The sequence below is a fragment of the Columba livia genome, chromosome Z (genome assembly GCF_036013475.1).
Source record: "Columba livia isolate bColLiv1 breed racing homer chromosome Z, bColLiv1.pat.W.v2, whole genome shotgun sequence".
In the NCBI taxonomy this organism is placed as follows: domain Eukaryota; kingdom Metazoa; phylum Chordata; class Aves; order Columbiformes; family Columbidae; genus Columba; species Columba livia.
In genome coordinates, this window is record NC_088642.1 from 14,459,479 (window position 1) to 14,475,168 (window position 15,690).

At 41.6% G+C, this 15,690-nt stretch overlaps 1 protein-coding gene across 11 annotated transcripts in view; it reads left to right on the plus strand.

The window, feature by feature from the left end:
• ARHGEF28 (Rho guanine nucleotide exchange factor 28) overlaps window positions 1–15,690 on the plus strand; it is a 139,820-nt gene that overhangs the window by 67,711 nt on the left and 56,419 nt on the right. For all 11 annotated transcript variants that reach the window (XM_065047306.1, XM_065047310.1, XM_065047309.1 and 8 more), the window contains 4 exons: window positions 5,285–5,415; window positions 6,945–7,246; window positions 9,680–9,824; window positions 11,093–11,204. In XM_065047306.1, the coding sequence (XP_064903378.1) occupies window positions 5,285–5,415; window positions 6,945–7,246; window positions 9,680–9,824; window positions 11,093–11,204 (690 nt within the window). The remainder of the gene's footprint in view (window positions 1–5,284; window positions 5,416–6,944; window positions 7,247–9,679; window positions 9,825–11,092; window positions 11,205–15,690) is intronic.

Genomic DNA, 15,690 nt, shown 5'->3' on the forward strand with positions numbered 1-15,690 from the left:
GCCATAAGTTAGGTCTCTTCTCCTCTCCCTCCAGATGTATTCCTAACCCTTGTGCTGTACTGTATTACTTGTGTAGTGATGGTGACTCTCAGAGCTGTTTTGGAAGCTTTAACAACCTCAGGGGTGCTGAGAGTGTCTGGCTCTGACAAGTCTGTCTTGCTGTGCTGAGAGGTGGGAATTATGTACTGAGTTCACTCAAGCAGAGGTGGGAACTGAAACCAAGCGTCCTCTGTCTTAGGAAAGTACTTTTTCTGTTGTTCTGTTGTATAAAATGAGACACCACCTTATGCTTTGTTCTGTATTCATTTATATAGTAGGCAAGGTGCTGGCTACAGGGGGAGAGGTCAAGGCTGTGAATCCCATGTTGAATGGGAATGCTTTCTTGCAGTCCAGGTTTAGGTAACAAAGACCAAAGGCAATGATTAAGAAGTGCCTTTGTCCTCAGTGTTTCTTAGTGGCTACTTTAGGAGCACATTTTGTACATACTTGATATGATTTCCAGCATCCAGACCCCTGATCCTCTCCACATAGTGTGTAGGAAACGCAGTGCTTTCAGTTCCACTCCATAGATTTAGAGCAGTTAAATGTTTGGCTTTATGAGAACAGCACTCGAAAGCCAACCTTGCTTTACATTCCATGTGCTGTTCTTACATACTTGCTAAACTTTGCTGTCATGAGTAGTTGCACTGTCTGAATGAAGTACTAAGACTCTGGAATTAGGGATGCAGGTCGCCATTGAAACTGTTTGTATGGTCCACATCTACAGACGTGTGTGTCACGTTGGTCAGCCCGTTGCCAGGAATGTGTGGACTTCTTTCCCCAAATTCAGGTTACTGGTTGTGGATTTAGAGGAGTATTTCAGCAGTCCCGTGTGACTAATGTACCTAGTTGTCTGCATTTTTTGCTGACTTCATAGCTCTGTTCCTTCCAGTTGTACATTAACCCCTGATCACATTGCTGGGGGTAAATGTGATGAGCTGTCTGAAAACTATTCATTGTATTTAGAGAAGGGAATTTTATATTTCCTGGCTCTCAGTTTGGTCACGTTGATGTACTTCACTTCTCTTGCTGTGTGCTCTCTCACAGAATGATTTAAGTTTTGATTTTTGTGGAAAAACAGTCAGTCTCATGTTCTTGCCATTTTTCGACACAGTTCATTCAAGGCTGTACATTTTCATATGCCAACATTAAGTATGTTTTGAATTATTGCTATGATGATCATGTGGGGTTTTTTTTTGAAGTTAAAGTATTTTTATAAGCTTTTTTCCTCATAAAATCTTCAGCCTTTGCTGTATGACTTTGAAGATACAGAGAGTTTGTGCCTGGTTATTAATTGGTCAAGGTCTTTTATTTTATCCATGTTTGGAGATTATCCTTCCCAGCACTGTGGCTTTTGTTCACCTATATCTAAATAATGCATTCATCTTTCTTGTCTGTTTACCAGGCAGATGGCGGAGAGCCACAGGCCCTGTTAAAAGAGATATGCCTTTATTTTTATTTTTCTGTGGCCGTGGCGCAATATACAGCCAGGGAGCAAGCATTCACTTCTGGCAGGAGGATCAGGTTGTTGAGCTGTGCTTGCTGGTTTGTTTCAGTACCAGAGCCAATTCTGGTGTGTCATATTCGGGTAATTTTTACCTTAGTAAGTACCTTGTAGTCCATTACTGACACCTTTCAGAGCTAAAACTATTTGGGACACCTTCAGCGTCAGGAGAGGTGCAAGTTTGCCCTGGCAGTCTTAGCTTTCCTTCACTATGCCACGCTGAAGTTTTACATCTGCAATGAGGATAATAATTTTGAACGGGTAGGGGACATTTCTGAGATATTTTATTTGAAAATGCATTTTGTTGATACTCCTCATCTTTCAGGCAAGGACAGCCTTGCTGTGTATTATTACTGGTACCCAGTGCAGCAGCCAGCAGTGGCCTGCTGCCATTGTACCCTGGTGGAAGGTCTGCTGATGGTCATCATAAGACCGATATGACTTGTAGCCAGGGGAGCAGGCTTGAGGCAATTAGTGGGGCTATAGGAATTCAGCGTGGGATGGGGACGTTTGTGATGGTTTTGTCATTTTTTAAACTATACTGGCCTGACTGGTAGAAATAAGTTACGAGCAGAGTCAATGTGTAATTAGTCATGCTCTCCCCTGCATTCAACAAAGTCTTGAAATACTTCTGTTGTTACACAGTTAGTTTGGTGTAGTCGCTTCATGGATGTTTGAAATTGGGCAGAGGAGGAGTGGGAATAAGGAGGTACAGTACGGTCATATCACAGAATCACAGAATGTCCGGGATTGGAAGGGACCTCAAAAGTTCATCCAGTCCGATCCCCCTGCCGGAGCAGGAACACCCAGATGAGGTTACACAGGGATGTGTCCAGGCGGGTTCTGAATGTCTTCAGAGAAGGGGACTCCACAACCCCCCTGGGCAGCCTGGTCCAGTGTTTTGTTACCCTCATTGAGAAGACGTTTCTTCTCAAATTTACTGACAAAATGTACTGCAGATAACGTATTCTGATATATCTTGTATTTGCAGCAACTTTCTTCAAAAGTTGTTACTTAGGTTGTTATTCTGTTACAGAATTTTATAATAATGTAAAATGTTGTACTAGAAGTTGCTGTATAAATAAAAATGCAAAGTAATAGGGGGATTTTGTTGTTTCTTGGAAGGCTTTACTTGCCACAAGGAAGTACTGCCTGTTTTGCCAAATCGTGTTTCCATATGCTTTTAGCTGACAAAGTCTGAACTGCTCTAGAAAACAATGCTTTTTTAATATTTATAAACAAAGTCTTCTGGATCTTAGCAGACATAAGGAAATGGTTTGTAGCATTAGCAGTTTCCAAGATGGCAGTCACTAAAATCGTATTAAAATTCTTGCAGGAGGGAGAAGCAAAACAAGAAGCCTAAGGATGTTTTTAATGGTATGAGGTCCTACAAGGCCTGCCATGACTAGAAACCAAATAATTCATGGTGTGCCATTTCTAAATGGGAATTTCCAGTTTTCTCTTAAATATAGAGCTTACTGTTCTTGGGTTTTATGAGATAGCATCTTAAATAAAAGCTGTGGTGTAGCATTGCAGTTTTGGCAGTGGTTCAAGACCTTTTTTTTTTTTTTTCTCCAAAGCAACAAATGCCCCAGACCTTGGCAAGTGTAGTTTCTAATCCAGTGTCATTGAGTCATTATAATTTTACTTGCAATCTTGTGGCCATAAGAATCTTGGATGGGGCTTTGAGCAACCTGATCTAGTGAAAGATGTCCCTGCCCATGGCAGGGTGGGTAGACTAGGTGATCTTTAAAGGTCCCTTCCAACACAAGCCATGCTATATGATTCTGTGATCTTCCACAAGCAGTTTAATTGTTTTAGGAATATAGCCTGAGGAAAGTCTTTAGTGGTGTCTTCTGCTTTCCACCTTGGCAGAAAATAAATTTCTGGTGCAGACTAAGAAGGATTTTTTGAATACTTTTCAATAACAAACAAACTGGGACTATGTTTATTGAGAATTTTCATTGCAGATGTTTTTCTGGGCATAAGACTTTATCACATCATTCTTATGCTAGTCTATCTCAGTTCACTTCCAATGGCAATGCTTGACTTACAGCATCTTAAAAAAAAGAAAATTACATTGCAACTGTGTTTGTTTTGTTTTGTTTTTTTTTTTAATCCTGTTATCAACAGTCAAGAGGAAGGTTGGTTTCTACATTGTGAAATTTTGCTGGTTTTACAATCAGAATACAATATTAGGCCTTGACTACCAGCTGAAATACTGGACTGGTGCATGTTCTTCATACTGGCAAGCAGCTTTAAGAGAAGTTGGCCTGCAGGACAGACAGACAGTGTTTCTGTAGCAGTTGGTTAGATTTTCTGCTGCTCAAAGCCATGAAATAAAGAGTCAGCCCATGCTGCTTTTTATAATATTTGCAGTCATGAACACATCATTGCAAAGCTAAACTCTGAACTTCTGTTAATGGTTTCTGGTGAAACTGATAACATCTTATTTCAGTACCAAAAGCAGATCAGATGCAGTCTTCATCCCAAGCATGTTCCTGGGACAGATCTTGATTGATTACTGTCAGTCTGTAAAGGCACTGTTTTATTAATATCCCTCTTACTATTTTGCTGCGCCCCCCCTCCCCCTTTTATTTTATTTTTTTTTTTTTTAGTTTTAAGAACAGTAATCTGCTTTATCAGTTTCCATAGGTTTCCTATAGCAGACTGCTAGACTCAGGCATAGATTCCTGAAATTCTTCTAAAATAAACAACTTATTTTCAGGGTACAGTGTAGAGCAGCTCAAGCTGATGCTTCAAGAAGGGAGACTGTCAGCAGAAAAAAAGCTTGGACAATTATACCACCACAATCCCTCACCCCCTGCGTGTCACTCTGGGCCAACTGCAAAATTAGTGTCTGGAGTGTCACAGTTCTTCGTTAGATCTCATCATTTTTGTCAGGCGGGCTGTCAATCAAAGTCCTGACCTTCAGTTGCTGTTTTGCACCTGTGGCTGAGGAAAAATAAGTTCTTGGCAAACCAAAACATTCTTATGTTTCCTCTTCTTTTATAATAGATGCTGTTCTGTTCCTTATCTCCAGGGTTGCAACTCCCCATATCTCCTAGCTTGAAAACTCTGAGGCCTTTTCTCTTTGACGAGGCAGAAAGTTTGAAGGTTCACAGCTTGCAGAAGTTATGCTAAGCAAACTTACACTTACACTTACTTTGTATAAGCAGTTTCTGAACAAGCTCTATAAGAAGCAGCGCACCCAGTAATTCAATACGCTAAGGCTTATTCCTTAACATTTCAATTGCTCCCAGTAGGTAGAATGCCTTAGTGGAGTCATTATTTGACTGCAATAGAAAGTGTTCCTTTCATATAATGTATTAGATGTTAGATATTTAATGTATAGGCCAGAATCATGCATATTTGATCCCAGCCCATAAATCTTGTCCTGTGTACTTCTACAATGACAGATCTGTACAGAGTTCTAGCTTGGGTGCAAAATAGAAAGGTTTGCTAGCCAAGATACAGGAGCACTTAATTCTAAGTTATGTTAATGATTCTGTGGTACTTTTTAACGTCTTGTCAACCATAGGATTCATGAAACATGTAGCAAGTCTTAGGTAATTAGGAAATGGGCAGGTTTTTGAGCAGCCACACAAATATTACTGCAATTGTAATCCTAAGATCTGGTGCTTAATGTTTAACTTTGGCATTTTTGTGACAGTATGTATACCTGAAGAGAAAATGGTTTGCGATTTAATGGCATATTTTGCACAATTTCTTTTTTTCCAGAGCAGGGACACTCTACCCTTGATCTTCTCAGGAAACTCAAGACTCCACCTACTTTCTTTGCTGCAACCAGAATTTCTGCCATGCTCAGTGGAAGTGACGAAGTATATGCAAACTGCATGGTGGTAGACCAAGTAAGCTGATGTTTGAACTTCTGGCAAACATTTCATCATCTTCTGTTAAAGTAACTTATTTGTGTGATAGTAGGATCTTCCGGATCTGTCAGCAGTGGTGTGTGGCCAGTTATTCAAGATCTAATACAAAAACAGTAATACCTTACTCTTCTCAATTGTATTTTGTAAACCATTTATGAGGCCAACAGATTTAGTTGATGATAGGCATTATTCTCCCTAGTCTACAGGGAGAACTCTAAGGCAGCTCTTACTGTCTTTTCTATGTGCTTGTGAGCTGACGGGTATTTGCTTCTTTTTAAGAACCATTAACACAATGTAACTTGCTTATGTTTACTTCAGATTTTTCTGAATTCTGTGTACATTCATAAAAGACACAAATTTGCTGATGCTGGCTGATTTCAGAAGTTAATTAAGGGCTCATAGCTGAGCTTATAGGTTCAAAAAAAAATGAGACATTGCTGAAAAGGTGAAGTCAGTGTCATACAACTGGCATGGAGCGTTTGCCTTTGTGCATCTCATCTGCACAGTGCATGTGCCATATCTTTGAATGCAAATATGGGCTGCTGTAAAAATACTGGTAATTCTCTCTATCTTTTACTGAGAGAAACATCATTAGAGTGGGAATGAAAATACATTTAAAGTGAGCTGGTGAGGAGGAAGTTGGCAGTCTGAAACACCAGGGCTTTGGAAAGGCTTGCACTCATTCCTTTCTTCTTGCTTTTGTGCAGGTGTTTTTTGGAGACTGAGTGTTTTCTTTGGCTATGTGACTTTTCAGTACTACTCAGTGTCTAAATAGACAGCAATAGCATCTGACTAAAATTCTGACAATAAACTGTATTAAAATATCTTCTGCAGAGTTGATAGAAGAATTCAACCTCAGTCACAAAGAATTATTTGATACTAACCAGGGTTTAAATCTTATCCCCCTACCTGAGAAAATGTAATTCCCAACTCCATTCCTGTCTTTGTGCAAGACAGGCGTGCTTCATGCCCATAATTGCTTAATGGCAAAAAAAGAACGATTCCTTTCTCTTCCTCACCTGGAGAACCTCTCTTCCAGGTCTTGTATATTTGTCTCAAAGCTTAGGAAATCGGTTCTGGAAAATTAAAAGTACATGATGTGTAGGCTGATTTTTCCAAATTAAATTGCACAATGTTTGGATTCTTCTCCATTATGTCTCCCTCACTAGTGTATTATGTATATCTTTTCCTTGACTCGAGGATATTTTAAAATAAAAACTATAGAGATATGAATTGATACTTTTAACAAAAGGTATAAATGTGAGTGAAAAATCCATGGACTTGCAAATACTAATTCATTACTATGCTGATTAGGGAAAAAAGTAATGCAAGGTCTAGGATCTCTTAACGATATAGCTTGCCTTCAATTCATGTGCTGTAAAAAGTAATAGGGCAAAAAAAAGGCAAAACACATAAGCATAAATGAAATGACAAGATATTCTCATCCTTGTTCCCTGACAATATGTCTTGTTACTGCCTCTTACCAGCATTCACTTTTTCCTCTACAGGCTGGAGATTTAAAGACTAATTACATTCATGGAAATGGTGTCGGCAGCGAAAACTGTCTGAATCCCACCAACTCAGTCCCGATGGCTAAGAGCTCTTCATCTCCCTCCCTTGAGGAGGATGACCAATATATATATCTTCCTAATGAAGGAAATCAAAGGCCAGTGAAAACTGGAGAAAATGCTGGTTTAAGACATACTGTTACACCTTCAGATCCGTATGGAGTAGATTCATATCTTCCATTCAAGACTCCTGGATTCATTAAGGATCGAGGACAACTCTATGCTGAAATGAAAAAGAAAAGGTATTGAATTGACTTGACGATATGACCAGAATAAGGATTATTTATGATAACCTTTTGTTTCAAAAGATGAAGCAGAATCTTGATTAATAAATATTATTACCAAAGTAATAATATGTTTTCCATCAGTGATGTTTTCATAAAATAGTTATGAAGACATTTTTTACAAAGAAAAGGTGTCCTCCAAGTATATTAGTTTTTAACACAATTTATACTTTTGTTCCTTTTTTTTTGGGTATGTAGTCTTTAAAAAAAGAGTCAGCTGTTTGGTGTAAGAGTTTCCATTGTGGCATATTTGTCAGAAACCACAATGTCACCCTCATTTTCCTCAGTTATATTTTCCATTAAGAAAATAGTCCAAAATCTGTAGAACTCTCTGGGACCTTTCCACTCTTTGCACTGGCATGTGGAAGGAGCAACTTATTCCTGATTACATATATATATGTGTATATATATATATACACGTATATAATTTTATTTTAACCTCAAAAGACACAGTGCACAATACAGCTTGTGTTTCTGAGAGGTTTTCTGCTCTTTTTCTGGAACACAAGTTTTGCTGCCAACAGAGCCAGTGGTCTGAGGACCCTCCTCCAGATGGCTTTAGGTTGTGCTGGAAACTGGTTGGCTTCAGGAATGAAGTATGTGCTTTGGAGATGAAACTATGATTTCTGTTTTTAACAATTAATGAATTTCGTTGATAAAAAGGCGTTATATTTTCTCTGGATAGAAGAGGCATGAAATCAGCTCCTTCTTCTATAGGAGGAAATTTTAATCTGTCCCCCACCTTTTAAGAGTGTTTAGACTATTTGGAAGTAGGACATCACATCTGTGTAAACACAGCAAGAAGCAGTAGCATCTGTCCGTTGACAATTAAAGTGGGCAATAACGCTTTCTCTGCCTTAATTTTGAGTTTCTTACACAACTATGGAGTCCCATTAAGAGAAATCTTGTAACACAGATACGATGACAAATGTCAGACTAGGAGTTTTTCTTTCACAAACCTTTAATTTTTGCCGGCTATGGGGATAACATATAGATTACTAGAAATAATCATCTGCCTCTCTGTCATAAGCTTTTTTCTACTATACATTTTTAAAGTATTCGCACCTTTTTCAAGACCTAGGTCAGGTACCTATTTATGACCTTTAAGAGTTTATATGAAGAGATGTGATTGAACTTAATGTGTCAACTGTAAGTGATGCAAATATTACACATCAAATAAGACTGTCAGTATATAATTCCAGTAGCATCTTCCTTGAAGGATCTGAGGTCATGTGGCAAGTCACTTAGTAGATCTTTAAACCAGCTTGTTATGTCAGAAAAATTTCTAGGGTAAGTTACCCCCAGTAAGACAGGTATGCTTGTCTGTTGACATAGGCATGTATTGCTTTTCCAGTTTTGAAATGTGACAGTAACTGATAATATGGTTAAATAATTATTTCTGAAATATCACATGGGCTATTGCTTCGAAACATTGTGAAAAATGGTCTCCGGAAGTAAAATAAGAAAGTAGTTTTGGACACTATTGATAGGTTTTCCCTTTGATAAAGTGAATTGTAATGATGTGTGAAGGAATTGTTGTGCTATTTTTCCTGGTATCAACTCTGGCTATTTAGAAATACCACACATAATTTAAAGTTTTATGTTGTAAGGCTGGAATGTTATTGCAAGCAGTCAACCATTCCTTCCAGTCACTCTGAAGAGGCCATGAACTTGCCCTTGTAGCTAAAGAGACCCATCTTGGGAAACCTTGATACTGCTGAGAAACCTTATTGCACTCTCCTGCTCAGAAACCCTTGCTAGTCAAACAGTGTCTAGGTGTTTGAAGTATTGATTTAGCTGGAGATTTTTCAGTCTCTTTATAGTCCTGTATGTTTTTAAGTTTAAATGTTTTAAAATGAATATGAGATTAGTAAGCAGACCCTCCTTCACTTTCATCCTTGAGATTATGAAAGATGAGATGTCTGTGGATAGCCATTGTCAGGCCTTTTAAATACATACACTCAAAAAACCATCCATACGAACCTACATATGTTAATACTGAAATCTGAGGTAGTTGTCTCTGTTCTCGTTATTGTCTATATAGAGAGGCAGGTACAGGCAGGTACATGCGTGGAAAAAAACATTTCATTTTAAGGGAGATGCTGAACATGAATCTGAAAGTCATCCTCCAGTGGTGGCTCTGGTGGGAATCTATGTGATTGTGGGTAACATCTGTACTGCAGATCAACAAGATTAGGTCAGGTAAGTCCTGTACAGAGGACTGAGTACCTTGACTGGGTGACTGCAAGCCTGAGAGGTGACTGACATAAACATGGTGGTTTGGGTTGTCATTGGTCAGAGTATAGAGCAGTATCTTTGCTTGTTGCATTAAGGTTGAGGTGGTTTATTACTAGAATTCATGGGAATTAAAGACTTTGTTTTCTGCTGCAGTTCAAGTCTTGATGACCTTGAAGTAGATGGTGTAAGTGGAGGTGCTTCAGAGAGATCACACGTTCCCTACCCTCCCCTTGGCTCTTCAAAGGCCATGGCTTGTAGCAGAGATGGATTAGACGTATCTACGAGTCTGCAGCCCAAGGTATTTGATACTATCTTGGTTTACATTGTTTTCCTTTTAAGTAAATCACTAAAAACTTGTGAGTAATATTTGAAGGGTTAAAAAAAGAGGTCCCAGTTGGAAGTGCTGGGTGTTAGTTCCTCCAGAGAACAGCATGCTGTTGTTGTGGAGCTGGAGCTCCTCAGTTGTGGCTGGGCTTAGCAGCAGCCCTGGGAAGGTTCCATCAGAGATCTGCTTTGAAAAAGGCATCATTTATCAGAAGCATTTCAAAGGAAATATCTTAGATTCAGTGTATCAGCATTTTCTAACCAAAATATATTTAATAGGTAAATGTTTAACCAGCTGTAGTTATGTAAAAGGATTAACAGCTTCGTAAAGTATAAAACTTGTCTGCTGCTAGATTTAGGGAGGGTCAGCTGGGTTTGTTACACTGATTAGTGCAAATCTCTCCTCCTAAATATGATTTTCTAAGGTGTCCTGGCTCCATTCATTTTCTTAGACCATGGTGCCATTTCTAGGATCTTCAGACACATACATAGGAGTTTTTTTTTTATTCATAGGGCTTCTTTATTAGATAGACTTCTTGCTGTTGTAGAGCTTTATCGTACCTTCACCAAATGATTACATAAAGGGAGAAAAAGAGTCTGGCACAAACACTGAATTAAGTGTTAGGGCTACTTCTAGAAATGATAAGGTAAGCAGTTTAGGAGGAGACTCTTGAAATGTAAATGATGTCTAAAAAATCAGGGGATGTCTTTTCAAGCTTTACCATTGACATATTTGGGGATCAGAAAGCCTTTTCAAACACAATTAAGAAAATGAAGAATGGAAAGAGAAAGAGACTACCTCCTTTGTTTGAAAATTCTGACATCAGTAATTACCAAGGCAGGGCGTTAGTCTACATGAAATGTTCTTGATGTATTAAAGTACTAAGATTCATCACTGTCTTGCTAAAAGAAGATAGCTTCATCATTGATACAATGGTTGACAACATTATTTGAACGGTGCTTAGTACCAAACTGGAAAATAATGTAAACTTAATCTAACTTTCACCTGCAAATTATTACCTGTAATATAAAAAATTTTATCATGGTGGAAATATAACAGGTTTCCTAAGAATTCAAATGAAGTTGTTAAAATCTATGCTTCAACTTAAAGCTTTAATGAAGCAAGAAAATGTGTGCATATGGTCATCTGTCTTTCAGAAATTCCAACACTGATTTATTTTGTTTCTGTTGCTGATGCACTTGAAAATGGTGCAAGTTTTATTTTGCTTCAATTTCTTGTAGGAATGTATAGGGTCTGGCATTCGGTCACGGTCCTATTCCTACTCCTCGCCCAAAAGTTTATTAAGAAGACCTCGCATTCCTCAGGACTTCGCAGCTGGGGATTCAAATGAAGGTCAGTTCTCTGGCTTTGCATCTGCACAGCCTCCTCCCTTCCTTGCCTGCTTCGGTCCCAGCACTGATGGCTTTACTCAGGCCTGCCCTGTCCCCTTGGTCTGTGCATATACAGACCTCACCAACACAAGCAAAAGCAGGGTTCAGCTGCCTTCAGGTATCCCTGCCATCATCCCTTGCTCTTCCCCCATTTACTGGCCCATCATACCCTTCCTGATACAGCAGCTCATCCTCGGGAGGGCATGTTAACCGGGACAGCAAGAGCGTTAGTCAGAAGTAATGCAGGCAAGGGTAGCAATCTTTTTAGAAGATCCTTACCCCAGCCTCCTGCTGGGTGCTAGGCCGAGACTGTGAGGAGGCTCATGATGACACACGAGAGGAGACAAAGAAGGTGGATGGCCTCAGATTCCTGTAGATTCCAGGGAATCTCTGACACATGGATGGGCTGTGGTCTTCTTGACAGGCAGCAGAGCAAAACCAGCTTTTCCATCAAGTGGAGTTGGAGGAATCTCTGTAAGAAGCCTCTAATTTTTTACAAATTGGTTCTAACATGCTTTATTTCTAGACACATGGTTTCATATTTAAAAGACAACTCACACTCTTTGCAATGAAAGTATAGGTTATATTTGAAAACCATGCAAAGTGTGAAATACATACACATTGTTTTTCACATAGATCACATCACTTAAAACCAAGTTGCATTTCAAGAAACTTGGCCTCTGTGCCTATAACCTTGCCCATTGCCATACTTCCAGCTTGTCTCTACTTCCAGTATACGTTTAGCTTTCCACTAGTCCTGAGCAAGGGGCAGAACATGTGCTGTGCTGGCTGGTTGTGAGTTACAGTGAACCTAATGGAATGGACACCCATAGAAGCTGTGGATGCCCCGTCACTGAAATTATTCAAAGTCAGGTTGGTCAGTGCTTTGCACAACCCAACCTAGGGAAAGGTGATCCTGCCTGTGTTAGAGGAGTTGGACTAGGTGATCTTTGAAGGTCACTTCCAACCCAAACCATTTTGTGATTCTGTCACACCAAATGTGCAAACACACAAAAGTTGTGGAAATGTTATAATTAACTTTGAAACCAGTTAACAAATTCAAAAGCTGTTGATAAGGTGAGGTGGAGAAAGCTGATGGGCATACATCAGTGACTGCAGACATCTTTTTTCCTTAAGAAATCATGTTAAGCAGTGCGGCAAATAATTTGTCTATTGTTTCTTGAATTCACTGTAAGATTTCATGTCCCTTTGTAAGGAGGACTGTGTGCTGCGGCTTGCCACATGTAGCTGTGCTGTTTTTACACGTCACTTAATGTGTTTGTAGCCATTTGTATCCTACAGATTAGGTGAAAAGTCTTTGACAAAACAAGACAGAAAAAATGGGGAAAGTGTGTCACAGGAGAAGATTGCAGATCAGCAAAGCCCAGTGGTGTGTTCTTCAAACGAAAACTGAATTCCTTTAACCTGTCAGCTGAAGGACTGTTGGTGTCACAGCCCATTAAGTCTCATCCAGACACCATTGCCTGCTCTGACCTGTTCTGGGCTTGAGCCCATGTCCTCTTCATTCTCTCTTCCCCCAGGACAGTCAGTGCTGAACATACACCTGTCTTGTGGAGGGGATGGAAACCCTGTCCTGTCCATCCTTTGGGAACATGTTGTTCTGCAGCCTGCACCGCAGATGCGATGTGCTGCTGAGAGGGAGGGTGGTGGTCTGCTGAGGTTCCTGCTGGCATTTCCGTGCCACCAGCACATCCTGCCTTGCTCCTCCCTTGCCAGCGTTTTGTGGGGATGGGAGCTTTGAACAAAGCATTTGGCAGCTGGCAGTGGTGACTTCTGTGTGAGGCAGGCATAGCTGCACTTGCTTTGAGCAGTCTCATCTGGGTACAGTACAAGCCCCAGAGCTTAGTCTGAGAAGCTAGGTCAGATAGTTCATCCTGATCTCTGCCGGATTGTGTCTGGGTCTGTGCAATGAAAGCCTGCCCCTTCCCCTCTGTCCAGCTGCTACTGCTTCAGACATCTTGCTCAGGGCTTAGCTATGCAGGAGGGAGGTGCAGCTGACCTTGTACATTGCAATTAAACATAAGCCAAAGCAGATGACTGCAGGATAGCAACAGGCTGGTCTTTCTTGCAAATATACAAGAAAAAAGTGAGAAATACCATCCATTTCTGATGGAAGCTTTTCAGTATGCTGAGGGTTAAAACAAGTTACTGCTTTCATTTGAGAAGGTATTACCTGGCTGTAACAATAAAGGCTTTGTCCCTGCTCTGTAGATGGGTGTGCTTATGAGCAGTGGTCGTACCTCCTTCAGGCTCTTTCACTTTCTAAGTCAGTGTCTCTGCTCCACCACTGTAGTAAGTACCACAATGCCAACGCCACAGTGCTGTTTTGCATGAGGCTGTCTTCATATCCCATGGGTACATGGGCTTTGTTTCTTCCAAAAGCATCCTTCCCTACAGGTTGTTCCTGGCAACTAGCTGAAATGCTGTTTTAGTCTCGCTGCTTCTTTGGTAAATATTCTAGCACTCACTAAGCTGAAGTCTACATTTGTCTGAAGACATGTTGATTCAGTGAAGATTATTTAAGTTTGTATCTAATTTTAAATAAGGCATAGGCTGGTGCTTTGACTTTGGCAGGTGTTTAAGTATCTTTCTGCACCATACCCATGGCAGCTTTGCAAAAAATCTCTGCAAAATGGAATGACTTCTAATTTGAAAATTAGAGGGCTCTCAATCTTCCTTCCTGCAAGCCCAACAACCCAGCTGAATTATTTATCTTTTATTTTGCTTTTTAAACAATTTGTTGAAAAGTATCTCATGGAGTCCTGTGCAGCAGGAAGCTGTTGGGGACTGCCCTCTTTCTTTGATGGCCACCGGCCCTGTGCAGTCCCTCTCCCGCTTGTGGTTTCCGGTACCTGACTCCTCAGTTTCTCGGTGGCCAGTTCCTCCGTTTCCCAGTGCCTGACTTCATGGTTTCCCAGGACCCAATTCCGTGGTTTCCTGGTACCTGACTCCTCACTTTTCTGTTACTCAGTTCCTCGGTTTCTTGGTGTCCGATACCATGGTTTCCTGGTGCTGGCTCCTCGGTTTCCTGGTGCCAGGTTCCTCTGTTTCCAGGTGCCCAATTCCACGCTTTCCCAGTGCCCAGTTCCATAGTTTCCTGGTGCCAATTCCTTGGTTTCCCGGTGCCCAGTTCCGTGGTTTCCCAGTAGCTGATTCCTCAGTTTCCCAGTGCTTGGTTCCATGGTCTCCCAGTGCCAACTCCTTGGTTTCCCAGTGCTTGGTTCCTTGTTTCCCAGTGCCCAAATGAATGGTTTCCTGGTGCCGACTCCTCAGTTTCCCGTTGCTCAGTTCCTTGGTTTCCGGTGCCCAATTCCATGGTTTCCTGGTACCTGGTTCCTCATTTTCCCAGGGCCGACTCCTCAGTTTCTTGGTGCCTGGTACCTAAGTTTCCTGGTGCTGACTCCTCAGTTTCCTGGTGTCCAATTCCATGGTTTCCTGGTGCCTGGTTCCTCAGTTTCCAAGTGCCCAATTCCATACTTTACCGGTACCTGACTCCTCTGTCTTCCGGCACCCAGTTCCTCGGTTTCCCAGCTCAGGGTCTCTTGGTTTCCCGGCACCCAGTTCCTCAGTTTCCCGGCACCTGGTTCTTTGGTTTCCCAGCATCTGGTTCTTTGGTTTCCCGTTGCCCAGTTCCTTGGTTTCCTGGCACCCGGTTCCTCAGTTTCCTGGTGACCAATTCCTCGATTCCCAGCGCCCAATTATTTGGTTTCCTGTTGCCTGGTTCCTCGGTTTCTTGGTGCCCAAATCTGTGGTTACCAGGTACCCAGTTCTTTTGTTGCCCAGAGCCAATTCTTTTGTTGCCCGGGACCTGGTTCCTTGGTTTCCTAGCACCCAATTCTTTGGTTGCCAGGTACCCAGTTCCCTGATTTCCAGTTGCCCAGTTCCCCAGTTTCCCAGCCCCCTTTTCCTTGCCTTCCCGGCACCCGGTTCCTCAGTTTCCTGGCACCTAGTTCCTCGGTTTCCTAGTGCCCAGTTCGTTGGCTGCCTGATAACTGGTTCCTTGGTTTCCTGTTGCCCAGTTCCCAGCTTTCCCAGCACCCAGTTCCTCGGTTTCCCAACCCCGGTTCCTCTGTTTCCTGGTGCCGTATTCTGTCGTTTCCTGGCACCCGGTTCCCTGGTTTCCCGTTGCCCTGTTCCCCAGTTTCCCAGCACCTGGTACCTCGGTTACCCAGCACCCAGTTCCTTGGTTTCCCGGCACCGGTTCCTCGGTTTCCCAGTGCCCAGTTCTGCGGTTGCCAGGTACCCGGTTCCCTGGTTTCCCCTTGCCCGGTTTCCCAGCACCTGGTTTCTCGGATTGCCGGCACCCAGTTCCTTGGTATTCCGGAACCTGGGTCCTCAGTTTCCCAGTGCCCAATTCTGCGGTTGCCAGGTACGTGGTTTCCTGGTTTTCCGTTGCCCAGTTCCCCAGTTTCCCAGCACCTGGTTCC